Below are 14563 nucleotides of genomic sequence, written 5' to 3'. Positions count from 1 at the left end.
TCTTCAGGGTAACATATCGTAGATTTCGCGCTTGCCAAAAGTAGCTCATCCGTTCCGACCTTCAGAACATATGGGGGAATACCCGACTATTTCGACGTTCTAACTACATTTAGCAAACATCATCATCAAGTGTATATAGTCTTTGCATCATCATTTCCGTTCTGTCTAAACACGGAGTTTCCGTGTATATAGTCTTTGGTTTCAGTTGTGGTACGTGTTTTCTTTGTTTACAGTCTGACTCTTAAGTTAAATTTTTAACGTATTAAATTTGCATGTGACCCATTCATTTAATAACATCAAATCAAGTGTAATTTATGAAAAACAAAAGAATCTATCGAATTTTATTCTAAATAGTAATATTAATTAAAATAGTAATAAATAAAACAAGAATTCATTAAATTGTTGAGAGCAAAGATGTCCGAAATATCATGAATTGTTACTGAATGAATTTAAAAATATGTATCGTTTTTTTAATGTAGTTTTAAAAGCGTTAGTTAGTTATCCATTTACCAACATAGTCGATAACACGTATGTTTATGAGCCGTAAACAACATTGCGTCTTATAAAGTATTACTCATCGCTTAGTTGGGATCCAGTGTCCAGAAAATTAATAATCCTAATTTAATTCCAGATTTAAACCATGGGAGACTTCAAAACATTAATAAATTCAATAAAACAACCTAAACTCACAGAACGTCATGGAATACGTGAAATCGACAAAATTATTGATGAAAAAGGAAACTCTGTAACATGTGGGGAAGAAATTGCGGAATTATTAAATAATTACATTGTAAATAGGGGTGAGATTGATCATAAAAAATATTATGACTCCCCTCCTGATGGATCATGTTTAAAAATGAACTTACAAGTAGATAAAAATACACCAAAGATTGAAAGTGCAGAATATAGAGGATATATATTTCAAATAAAAACATACAGAGGTAGTTCTTTAGAGAATGTGACTACAAAGATTCTAAATGACGCAAGCTTAGTTGATTCTCTTTTAACTGAAATAAATAAATCATTAATTGCTAATGAATATCCATCTGCTTTGAAGATTCTTATGCATAAACCGCTCCAGTCCAAAGAAACTGAACAAATTGAATATTTTAATAGTTATTCAAGGGTTGGAATGTTTACTTTTATTATGGATTATATTATTGGTTGCAAATTGAGAAAATATAACCAAGATAAACAGCAGTATTACTTTTGTGGAGACATCTTAAATAAATGGAGCAAATTTACTTGCAACTTAATGGACTACACAATGTTTGTACAAAAACAAAGGAAAAAATCAAATTATGTAGTAAGCTTGAGAATTTGTTTCAAGGATTATTGTGATGTCATATCTACAAAATTACTTTTTAATAAATTTTTGAGGAACGAAAATATTCCAAAATATTTGCAAAATATCATATGTTCTTATTTGTTAGACTGGGACCAATATACGAATATTAAAAGTAATGGACACACATATAATAGCAATATTTTGATTAATAATAACGTTTTACCTAATACGCCATTTTTAAAGGAAGTGTTGACCTGCTTTTACCTAAGTGATATGCCAACAAATGGGACCAGATTTTCATATAACCACGAGTCATTGTTGGTTTATAGTGGTCCTAATTTAAAAGATTTACAAAAAATGATTAATGATGATTTAAAAAATATAGATGTGTGGATAAAGGACAACCGATTATTGCTTAATTCATTACAAACTGATTATTTAATACTTAAACCAGCCAATTTACCAAATGAAAACATCACTTTAAAGATTGACAACAATGAAATTATTCAAAAACAAACTATACGTTTTCTTGGACTATTAATTGATGAGGAGTTAAATTTTGAAGAACATACAAAGGAATTAGAGAATAACGAAAAGGCATGGTTTAAGTTTCAACATCACTTTTTTTCTTGCCACAATACTCTTAATAGAACCACTGCTCAGTGTACTATCGCGTTCATAAGTGGTCTGCCACTTTCCGAAGCGCTTGACCTCGACCGTCACATTCTGTTACAGTCTATTATTTCGGTCCGCGTAAAAATTAAAAACTGAATCTGTATAAGTTTTGACACAGTAAAAGGGGTAACGATTTTACAAAACAACATGCCACACTATAAACAGGGTTGTAAGGATTGGATCACGGCAAATTATGAACTAATTTTGTAAACATTAGTTATTCAGAAAATATTTGTTGTGTTTTATTGAAATTGTAATGATAACTATAATATTTAAAACGATTATTTAAATAACAAATATTAAATTAATCTTAATTAATATTATTTTGATTTTTTACTAAGTAAATAGTTTTAAAAATGATTTAAATTAGTATTTGAGCTAATGTGATATATTTTAAAAATATTTAAAAGATTACATACAAGAAATAAAAATTAACTATTTTCATAACAAAACCAAGTATTTACGATATGTAAAATAGTGCATATTAAAACATTTTAAATGTTATGAAATAATACACCCAGTTATTTTTTAAAAACTTTATTTTGTGGACAATTTTGTTCTTAATTTTTTTATGTAGATTAAAATTAAAAGAATAAATTAACAATAGTTATTAACAATATAACACATTAACAGAATATATAACAGAATTCGGATACATGAACACTTTGGTTTGTTCAAAAAGATCCTCACTCTTGTTTTTCATTTATTTGAACATTATTTGTTATTGTATCTTATAACTCATCCATGATTTGTAATCTGTTTCTGTAAATGGTATTCATTAAATGTCCAAACAAAATGTAGTCCAAAGGAGTTGAGGGGATCTCGGTGGCCAAATTTATCTACCAGTGTCTCATCAGAGTGTTCTTCAAGAAAACGTTCCGTTGTTTTTGCAGTATGGACAAGAGCATTATAACATTAAAAACACTCATTTGTGATTCATCATAGTGAAGTCGGTATTGTTCAGCAAACTCCAAACACATATTGTAATTGCTTTTCATTTATTGTTTGAACACCATTTGTTATTGTATCTTATAACTCATCCATGATTTGTAATCTGTTTCTATAAATGGTATTCTTTAAATGTCCAAACAAAAAGTAGTCCAAAGGAGTTGAGGGGATGGATACCCGCGGCCAAATTCCTCTACAAATTACTCATCAGAGTGTTCTTCAAGAAAACGTTTATTTAAATTGTTTGAGATTCTGTACGTAATATTATACAAATATATAGATATTTGAAAAAAAAATAAATAAATGGAATTACTAAATTATATACTACTTAATTTTTATTATAATTATAATATTTATGTCTATATGTGCATTTTGTATTCGGAACGTTACTGCTGTATATATTAGACGCGAAGTAAACAAGTGTTTCTTTTTGTCTTTTTTATATCGCATTATTAAAATTGAATATAAGAAACTAACTACGAATCTACAACATTGTTGTTGATACATAATTTGAAATTAATATATGACATATAATTCACAAAATTCATGTCGCGTTTCGATTCGAAAACCAATACGTAGTAAAACTAAAACGAGCACTCGTTCCTAAATCTAAACTATCTCAGACCCCAGAAAGTCGGTTTCCAGAACGGCCATAATGTTTCCCAGTTCACAATTCATTTTATAATCACAAAATTGTATTTATTTTATTGTATGGAACATTTGCAATATAAATTTTTAAAATTAAAATACTTGATAACAAATGTTATATTATAATGAAAAACCTAAAACATTAAATTATATACTCGAGATCTTTTTAACAATATCATGCAGCTTATCATTGAACTATATGTAGAGGCTCTCTTCCTCCGCTACATATACAGTTCCTTAAAAAATAAATAATAAAAATAAAATTGTTGTACCAAACCGAAAAACAAAAAAAAAAACGCACCCAAACTTTGATATCAACAAACATATACAACACTGGGGACATAAACATATTCTCCCAATTTTAGTTCTTACCGAAATATTTAGCTCTCTAGCTATTTCAGAAATATTTTTTCCTTGTTGATTTAAAAAGACAATTTTAAGGCGTTTTTCCTCGTTTAAATTCATGTTCGCTGTACAAAGGTTCGCATTCAATTGACAACACATTTAGGAATCGCATCTTACGATGTGGTGGGGAGTCGGCACTGCCGAGACGGTAGTGCACGGTAATACAGAATGTGACCGTTTACGGCCTGACGTCAGGAAAGTGGCAGACCACTTATGAACGCGATAGTACAATGATGTATTATATTGAGAAAGATTTATATAATATAAATGAAAATGTGAGGTCATATTTCATTTCTGAGAATGATCCAATTATGATAGCAAAAAGAACATATGATCAAATTCCATCTACATATAAAGGTTCACAAAGAAAATTAATTGATTATATTAAAAAAAATTGGAGTACTTTTTCGTTGGAAAATATGCATATTTAATTTTATCATATCTACATTTTAAACTTTATATAAGTATATATAATTATGCATAATGATGTAATGTATAAGAACAATGTATTGTATAATTTACCAATAAATTTATTTTTAAATTTAAAAAAAATATTTTTTCCCTCCTTTAAATTAATATATATCATGTGTAATAGAATTCAGACACGTCATTATTAAATATATATATGATAGATTAGCGACTGTTAATCTGTCTTTTTAATTTGATTAAAACACTAAATTCACAATAATACGCTTTATTACAACAAACGTACTTTAACCCTCGACATCTAAAGCTTGACTGCCTGGTTCTTTCTTAAGAACTGCCCCGATTATTAAATGTAAACAAATACTTCAGATTTGCTTATAAAACAAAACTAGTCTAAATAGATGTGAGCACGTCGCATCGGTCCATTGGTGAAGGTGATGACGTAAGCTAACACGGCCTTCCTGACATGTGGGGCGTCCTCGCACCTTCCGCAGTTTTGCAAAGATTCACCTGACACCGGTAATCTGTAAACATTATAACAGCAGTACAAGCTCAAAATATATTCGAAGAACTAAGTCTAAACCTTATTTCATTTAACAAAATAGACTGTTATGCGGCACAGTTAACAATCACTAGAAGCTCAGAGGCGGCTCAACCATCAACAGGTCTGTTACACCCATGTCTCTCAAGTGCTGTCAAAAGATACCATATTCTAGCCAAGAGCTCAGAGGCGGTTCAACCACTACCAGGTCTATTACCCGCTTGTCTCACAGGCCCAGAACACAACAATCTAAGCTTGCAGAGCAGGGACCTTAAAAATAGCCTGCCGAGCAGGGACCTTTAAACATAGCCTGCAAAGTAGGGACCTTAAACATAGCCTGCCGAGCAGGGACCTTTACACACATTCACACATCAATCTTATTAAATAATTCTATATCCATCATACCTTATAGAATTTCTGTATCTGGCCAGGTTCGTAACTGTTCATGCGCTGCTATTGTAGTTCTACCTCGGCTGCCAATCCTTCGGAGTGCGTACCTCTCATTAGGTAAACAATGCGTTACCTCAAAGGGTCCGTGATACTTTGGTTTCAACTTTCCTCCATTCGACAGCTAATAGCGACATCTAATCCTAACGAACTTGCTTCTGTATGTAGTTCGGTTGACAATTCCAGATCAAAAATGTTGAAAATCGGATAAGAAGTCAATCGTACATTTTCACATTTACATGTCCATTCAAACGATTTTTCCTCACGTAACAGTGCAGATATCGGTGCTGTTAAAGTAGCAAAGTTTTTCACAAGATGTCTAAAATATCCAGCCAGTCCTTTTTCGATCACACCTAAATATTTCACAGATGTTTGGAAAAAGTTACATTTTTGTATATTTAAGGGCGTCAATGTCCTTTCTTAAATTCTTAAGACATTCTTGAATGGGTCGAGCAGGGCACAACACATCATCAACATAAACAAACGCAATATCGTCTTTAAGTGGTCCAAGGGCTTTAACGATGGCGCTCTGATAATCTGATGGAGAGTTTATGAGATCAAACGGCATTCGGTTGTTCTTTTATTTCTTTCGTAACCCACTCGTCCATTCCTGACAAATTCAAGTCATATTCCTCAAATGCAATTTCTAAATCTTACAAGTCGAAACTGCGCTGCAGCCACACTTAAACCTTCTGTGCAGCCATCTTCAATGTTGCTTGAGTAGTTTGGGCGTTGGCCATTGTCGATAAAATTTCCATGTTTTGTTTTTGGAATCTGTTGTTACTTTCTTGCTGCTAGTCTCTCTCCGATGCACTTTCGGTAATGTTCACAACGTTCGGACTCACTGCGCGTTTGTGTTTTTCACTATTGTCTGTTCGTTCACAAAGAAACACAAAAAAAAAAATTAATTTTTTTTTTAGGTCCTTTCTTCCGGAAATAATTCACGAGAAGATATCCCACTTCTGATGATAGATTAGCGACTGTTAATCTGTCTTTTTAGTTTGATTAAAACACTAAATTCACAATAATACGCTTTATTACAACAAACGTAGTTTAACCCTCGACATCTAAAGCTTGACTGCCTGGTTCTTTCTTAAGAACTGCCCCGATTATTAAATGTAAACAAATACTTCAGATTTGCTTATAAAACAAAACTAGTCTAAATAGATGTGAGCACGTCGCATCGGTCCATCGGTGAAGGTGATGACGTAAGCTAACATATATATATATATATATATATATATATATTTACATATATATATAAATATATATATATATAATATACTAATATGTAAATATTAGTATTAGTTTTTACAATATGGTTTGTATTTCAGCAATAAAAAATGAATCAAACAAAATCATTTGTATAAAATTTATTTTTAAAAATCATTTAACACTACCTGCACCATACCTAATTTCTCTCTCAAACTGCTCAGCTTTTAATGTACCATCAATGCTTTCACATCCCTCATTAAATACTGAATATGCACTAATTTCTCCTGGTTTCTTTTTCCTTGTATTCCAAAACATTCCAATGAGCAATGATAGTAAAAAGTAGACACAGCCAAATTCTAACTTAATAAATATAACATATAAGGTTATCCAGAGCGTGAAATAGAGAATATATAAGATCCAAATAATGTATGTCGATTCTTGTTCATGAGAGGTTTTCTCTGAATCACTTTCATCATTGTTTATATCACCATTGCTTGTAGGATGTTCAATTAAAGAATAATGCGTTTCTTCATTTTTCTGTAAATAGTAAATTTTTATTCATAAATTATTTTCAATGATTAATTAAATACCTTATCATTTTTTACTGGAATGAACTTCATTACATAGGACTTCACTTTATCCTTGGCTTCATTATACTGTTTTTCACGAAGTTTCTTAGCTCTGTATTCTTCCAATTTCTTTTCCATAATATTACATTTTATAAAATATGTATTTTGTTGTTAATTTTCTTGTTTTCAATTGAAACGTTGACACGTCCAATATAGGTTAGGTTCATTTAATGTCAAAGCAAAGTCAACAAATAAATTATTTTGTTCAATCAGTACATATACATTTAAAATTATTTATTTTTTGTTTTAACTATTATTTATATAGTTATAGATAGTCTGGAATTATGATATTATTTAAAACATTGTATGCAGTAGATTCAAATAGTATTTCATTTAGTTCTAATGTTCCACATATTTGACATTTAATTGCCGATTTGTTCTCTTCAAAACGTGTTCGACGATTACTTTGGAACTGATGGTGTGCTCTTCCTATTAAGTGTAGTATTGCATCATTTCAGGACTATTTACATTTTGTGTTAGGATTTTAGTTTCAATTAAACATGAAATTAATTTGCAGTAAAACAAACCCACCTTTAGGTAAGTGAAAATATATCCTATTGATACATTCTATTAATAAATCCTCCTTCCTTAAAGGGAGTAAATGTATATTTTTAATTATTAAGTTAATATACATTAATATTTTTTTTATCTTTAAGGTGGTATTATTACTGCTGAATATGTTAAACTTGCATTCAAGCAGCCTCTGGATCTAACATGGGGTGAGGAATCATGTGTTGAAAAAGTAAAATGTCGTACTGGAAATGATGTATCCAGAGCTATTGCTAGATTGTTCTGTCAAGACTTGTATGGAACAACAGCACTTGAAATGACTAATGTTGATAACTGGCTGACATTCTCTATTGGATCATTTGCTTCCAAGGAGGGTTTTCAGAAGGGATTAAATGTCTTGAACACTGCCTTAGGACCAGTAACATACTTAGCAAATGATAAACCCACTATTGCAGATTTTGCTGTTTTTGCAACATTGCATGGTAAGTTATTTTTAAATAATTCAGATCATATTTAAATTGTGAACTTGCAGTGAATCCTCAATGGCAGGAGCTTTTAAAGAACAAGAATGCGCCCCAGAATGTTCAAAGATGGTACACCTTTATTTTATTACAAGAAGCTGTTCAAAAAACTCTTCAAGCACTGCCAGATGATGCAAAAGCAGCTTTGGTGCCTGTAGATAAACCTTCTGGACAGCAAAAAACTAGAGCCAAGGAAGGAAAATTTGTGGAATTGCCTGGAGCAGAAATGGGTAAAGTTGTTGTTAGATTTCCTCCTGAAGCTTCTGGGTAAGATTATTCTTGTATGTCAATAAAAATGTGATCCATTTAATGTATTTTCTCAGTTATTTGCATATTGGTCATGCAAAAGCTGCCCTTCTTAATCAGTATTATCAAGAAGCTTTTAAAGGGAAACTGATTATGAGGTTTGATGATACCAACCCTGCTAAGGAAGATTTACATTTTGAAAAAGTCATTTTGGAAGATGTGGCCATGTTGGAGATTAAACCAGATATGTTTACACATACCTCTCAGTATTTTGATCTCATGTTGGAATATTGTGAGAAATTGCTAAAAAAAGGCAAAGCATATGTTGATGATACAGATGCAGAGTTAATGAAATCACAAAGGGAACAGAAGATTGAAAGTGCAAACAGGACAAACTGTAAGTCACAGTACAGCAGAAGTTTTCTCTTTTTAACAACATTTAATACATTTTTATATCAATATTGCAGTATTGTTATCTTTAATATAATAAAACATGTGTTCTGATAAGAAAAGTACCTAATGTATTTTAAATGTTTTACCATCACTTGATATAGATAAAATTATATTCACTATAATTATTTGTATTCCAAAATTTGTTTTATCTATATTCAGAATTAAGAACATTGGTCATTTGTTAATAAAAATATTTTATATATTTAAAATGTTTTAAAACTCAAATATAATGCTTTGGATAGTTTATGTATTAAATCAATTAAATTTCAGCCATTGAAAAGAACTTTCAATTATGGGAGGAGATGAAAAAGGGCACGCCAAAGGGTCAACAATGTTGTGTGCGGGCGAAAATCGACATGCAATCTGCCAATGGTTGTTTAAGAGATCCAACGATATACCGATGCAAAAACGAGCCCCATCCCAAAACTGGAGATAAATATAAGTATGTCATTGCACACTTAACAAGTTGTATAATTTGTTTATTTATTTATTTAATCTTCAAGAGTTTATCCAACGTACGATTTTGCCTGTCCAATTGTTGATGCTATTGAAGGAGTGACTCATACCTTACGAACAATGGAGTACCACGATCGAGATCCACAATTTTACTGGTTCATAGATGCTCTGGGATTAAGGAAACCATACATTTGGGAGTACAGCAGATTATCCATGACAAACACTGTACTGAGTAAAAGAAAACTTACATGGTTTGTGCAACAGGGATTAGTTGATGGCTGGTAAGAACTAATTATTTTATACTTCCATGATTTTTCAATAAATCTCACTTAGGGACGATCCGAGAATGCCCACCGTCCGTGGTGTTCTCAGAAGAGGTATGACCGTAGAAGGTCTGAAAGAATTCATAATCGCACAAGGATCAAGTCGATCGGTCGTCTTTATGGAATGGGACAAGATTTGGGCGTTCAACAAAAAAGTCATCGATCCAATTGCTCCAAGGTACACGGCATTGGAATTCGATGATCCGGTGAGCGTGTTTGTTTCTGGAGCTGAAACTCAATGCATTAGCGTTCCAAAACATCCAAAGAACAGTGACATTGGTAACAAGAACGTCTGGTTGGCACCTGAAATTTTAATAGATCGCGTTGACGCTGAGAGCTTGAAGGAAGGAGAGAACGCCACGTTCATAAACTGGGGAAATCTGCTAATTAAAAAAATTAATAGGAAAGGGACTAAGATTGTTAATGTTGAAGCTGAGCTTAATTTAGATAATAAAGACTACAAGAAAACTTTAAAACTAACTTGGTTAGCAAAAACACCAAAAGCTGACTTCACGCCTACTTTCTGTGTGTATTTTGATCACATTATTAGTAAACCGTTGCTTGGCAAAGACGAAGATTTCAAGGACTTTATCGGCCATCAAACAAAGGTAAGTAGTAGCACTCTCCTGCGTTATTATGATTCACTATTGTTCCTTCTACATCACAGAAAGAAGTTCGAATGTTGGGAGATCCTGAGCTAAAAAATCTGAAACAAGGCGACATTATTCAGCTCCAGAGACGTGGGTTCTTCCGTGTCGACGTTACTTATGAACCACACGATTTAAATATTTGTGTTGAACATCCAATTGTCCTCTTCTACATACCAGATGGAACCAAAGAAAAACCTTTGAATGAAGTCAAAACTGAATCTTCAACAAAGGTTGCATGTGCCAAACCAACGAAGACCAAGGAAGCATCTCCAAAGGTAAAATTCTTTTTATATTATTAGTTTAGCAGTACTTTAGTAGTTAAGTCGACTAAATTCAAATGTGGCGCCAGCAAAAAGTGAAAGTGTAATCAAATTGTAGAAAACGCAACGTTTGCGCGCACCACGTGGAAGTAGGTCAATTATTCCATATTGTGTCTCAACAGGTGCACACTTCATTCTTTTTATAACATTTAAAAAGTTAATAAACTTAATTTAAGTAAGTAAATGTTATTCTTAAATGATTACAGGCTGTGACTACAACAACATTGGTTACCAGTAATGCTAATTTGGGAGCTAAAATAGCTGAACAAGGCAATAAGGTATGTTTTCATTAATAAACTTTAATTAACATTTTATACAAGATAAAGTGTATTCCAAATTTGATAAAACCTTCTTTGATTCAGATAATTTAGAATTAACTATCTATAATTTAAAATTATCTATAAATAATTTAATTCACAAAATAATTGATTCAAAAAAGCAAACAGGTATATCTGATTTTAACATAGGTTAGAGAACTGAAAGGTCAGAAAGCCGATAAGGCCACAATTGATGTCGAAGTCAAGGTGTTACTCGCTTTAAAATCTGAATTCAAACAAGCCACGGGAAGAGATTGGACTCCAGCCGATGGTAACTCGCCCCAATCGTCCGCTGTTGCCACAGACGTTAACTCCTTAAATCAACAAATTGTGGAACAAGGCAACAAAGTATAATACTTTAATAGTTTAAAGGTATTTTTCTATTTATATTCTTTTGCGTTTGTAGATAAGACAGTTAAAGAGTGAGAAAGCTAACAAAGAAACAGTTGCCGCCGAAGTCAAGACCCTTTTATCTCTTAAAGAAGACTATAAAAAAGCGACTGGCAAAGATTGGGCTCCTGGAAATGTTGATGCTCCACAGGTAGTTGCTCAATCAAATGACGCGAGCGGACTAAACCAAAAAATAGTTGATCAAGGAAACAAAATTCGTAAATTGAAGGGTGAGAAAGCTAACAAAGATACCATCGCAGCCGAAGTTAAGGTTCTTCTGGCACTTAAAGAAGACTTCAAGAAGGCGACTGGTAAAGAGTGGACGCCGGAAACCGCTCCCGTACACCCCACATCTAGTGCCAACATGGACACCCTTAATCAAAAGATTATTGATCAAGGAAACAAAGTGCGTAAACTGAAGGCAGGTGAGATAAACGTTTTCAGTAAATTCAGATTTTGGTTTATACATTGATTACCTTTTTAAATAGATAAGGCAGATCAAAAAGTTGTAATGGCTGAAGTCGATGTACTGAAGAGCCTGAAAGCTGAATACCAAACCGCGACTGGTAAAGAGTGGAAGCCTGATGCACAGCCCGCAAAATCCGCCCCATCTGCTGGTGGAGATAATGTGGCCAAGGACGCGCTTACGGCAAAAATCAATGAACAAGGAAACCTTGTGCGCTCCTTAAAATCTAGCAATGCGGCTAAGGTAATATTTATTTTTTTATTTAAAATTGTTTGAAATTGTATTTGAATGAATTTCAGAGTGAAGTAGATGCCGCCGTGAAAATATTGCTAGATTTGAAGGCGGAATATAAGAGTTTAACAGGAACAGATTTTCCGGTAGCTGGTAGGGCACCGTCTAAACCAAAGGAGACTAAAGAAAAAGCTCCTAAACCCGCGCAACAACCCAAGGAAAAGCCTCAAAAACAAAAACCAGCTGAAAAGAAGTCAGACGGCGATTCAGGAGTGAAAAAACAAACTCGTCTAGGCTTGGAGGCAAAGAAGTCGGAGAATCTGCCGGACTGGTATTCACAGGTTATCACCAAGGGTGAGCTGATTGAGTACTACGACGTTTCGGGTTGTTACATCCTCAGGCCTTGGTCATTTGCCATATGGGAGGCTATTCGTGATTGGTTTGATAAAGAGATAAAGAAGTTGGGCGTGCAGAACTGTTACTTCCCCATTTTTGTTTCTAAGGCGGTACTCGAGAAGGAGAAAGATCATATTGCTGATTTTTCACCTGAGGTATCTATCTTCAGTTACTTTGTGCTCTGCAATAATTAATTATTTATTCTATACCTACCTCTCTGGATAACACTTATTTTAATGTAAAATGTTTAGGTGGCTTGGGTGACGAAATCCGGTGACTCTGACATGGCTGAACCAGTTGCCATCAGACCAACATCCGAAACTGTAATGTATCCTGCTTATGCCAAATGGATTCAAAGTTACAGAGACCTTCCTATTAAGTTAAACCAGTGGAATAACGTAGTTGTAAGTGATCTTAAACAATGTTATGACTGTAACATCTATAGGTTAGTTAAATAAATGAAAATTTTCAGAGATGGGAATTCAAACATCCTCAGCCATTCCTTAGGACTAGAGAGTTTTTGTGGCAAGAAGGTCACACTGCCTTTGCTGATAAAGCAGAAGCTGATAAGGAAGTTCTCACCATATTAGGTGATTTAAATTTACTAAACAAAAATCAACTCCGATAATTCCAATGTAACTAATAAAAAACCTTCTTCCAGATTTATACGCGAAAATCTACACTGATCTACTGGCTATTCCAGTGGTAAAAGGCCGTAAAACTGTAAAAGAAAAATTTGCTGGCGGCGACTACACCTTGACCGTTGAAGCTTTTATTTCAGCTAGCGGTCGTGCCATTCAGGGAGCTACATCACACCATCTCGGTCAAAACTTCTCTAAAATCTTTGACATTATTTACGAGGATCCCGAGACGCAGGAAAAGAAGTTTGTTTATCAAAATTCGTGGGGATTAACCACCAGGACCATCGGTGTTATGATCATGGTCCACGCGGATGATCAAGTATGTATATTTAGGAAGAACTTAAATGTTTTTAACGAATAATACTTTATTTTTTAGGGGTTAGTGTTACCACCTAGAGTTGCTGGAGTTCAAATTGTAATTGTACCATGTGGTATTACTGCCGGATTGTCTGCTCAAGGTCGCGCCGATCTTCAGAAATCATGCGACGAACTCGAGAGTGCACTTAATGCGGCTGGTGTGAAGGTTAAGGGAGACTACAGAGATAATTACTCACCTGGATGGAAGTTCAACCATTGGGAATTAAAGGTAATTATAAGCCAAATAAATTTATAACTTATGATGAGTTTTAATAGATTGATAGATAGATAGATAGATAGATTTATTGGTGTTTAAAATCAGATACAATTTTTACACAAGTCAAAAAAAAAAGAACAATAACATATGATTTCTAAATTTTTATTTTAGGGTGTTCCGATTAGAATTGAATTGGGGCCTAAGGATATTGAGAAAAATCAATTGGTAGCAGTAAGAAGGGATACTGGTGAAAAATTAACAATTCCCCGAGCAACTGCGGTTAAACAATTGTCTGAACTCCTTGACGCAATCCACAACACTCTTTATCAAAAGTTGGTTTAAATATCAAACCATTAAAGCAGCTATTAATATAATTATCCTTTTAGGGCGTGTCATGAACTTGAGACTCACAAAATCTTATTAACCGATTGGTCGAAATTCGGTTCACTGTTGGATCAAAAGAACATACTTCTAGTACCATTCTGTGGAGATAAAGATTGTGAAGATAAAATTAAAGCAGATAGTACCAGGTATATGCTTGTAATTAAAATATATTTTCAATTTCAACATTACTGTTGTTTTAGGGATGAAGATGCAGAACCTGGTGCCCCTTCAATGGGTGCCAAATCTCTTTGCATCCCATTGGAACAACCAGCTGAAATCAAACCAACGGATAAATGTATCCATCCAGAGTGCACAAGGAAGCCAATAGCTTACACCCTTTTTGGAAGAAGTTATTAAGTTATTTCTAATGTTAATTGTAATTAGAAATAAAATTTTCAATAAAATACTTTAAATTTTCTAGATATTTTATTAATACCTTAAGAATATAAAAGAACCCATGCTT

General features: G+C 33.1%; 2 protein-coding genes across 2 annotated transcripts; one reads left to right on the top strand and one right to left on the bottom strand.

Annotated features, from left to right (window-relative positions):
• Positions 1-6736: 6736 nt before the first annotated feature.
• LOC109603013 (uncharacterized) lies at positions 6737-7449 on the bottom strand. Its single transcript, XM_020019465.2, has 2 exons — positions 7184-7449; positions 6737-7130 (listed from the first exon to the last, which is right to left on the bottom strand). The coding sequence occupies exons 1-2, from the start codon at positions 7298-7300 to the stop codon at positions 6765-6767; spliced, it is 483 nt and encodes a 160-aa protein (XP_019875024.2). The 5' UTR covers positions 7301-7449; the 3' UTR covers positions 6737-6764.
• Positions 7450-7584: 135 nt separating this feature from the next.
• On the top strand, positions 7585-14517 carry LOC109603014 (bifunctional glutamate/proline--tRNA ligase-like). Its single transcript, XM_020019466.2, has 20 exons — positions 7585-7759; positions 7879-8214; positions 8265-8520; positions 8577-8896; positions 9223-9394; positions 9456-9689; positions 9742-10339; positions 10399-10656; positions 10908-10979; positions 11169-11366; positions 11425-11833; positions 11897-12117; positions 12174-12656; positions 12753-12905; positions 12974-13091; positions 13163-13461; positions 13519-13728; positions 13888-14048; positions 14103-14246; positions 14301-14517. The coding sequence occupies exons 1-20, from the start codon at positions 7723-7725 to the stop codon at positions 14455-14457; spliced, it is 4836 nt and encodes a 1611-aa protein (XP_019875025.2). The 5' UTR covers positions 7585-7722; the 3' UTR covers positions 14458-14517.
• The last annotated feature ends 46 nt before the right edge of the window (positions 14518-14563 follow it).

Source organism: Aethina tumida, chromosome 1 (genome assembly GCF_024364675.1).
Source record: "Aethina tumida isolate Nest 87 chromosome 1, icAetTumi1.1, whole genome shotgun sequence".
Taxonomy (NCBI): domain Eukaryota; kingdom Metazoa; phylum Arthropoda; class Insecta; order Coleoptera; family Nitidulidae; genus Aethina; species Aethina tumida.
The sequence above is the reverse complement of the archived record's forward strand: the minus strand, read 5'-3'. Positions and strand labels throughout refer to the sequence as shown.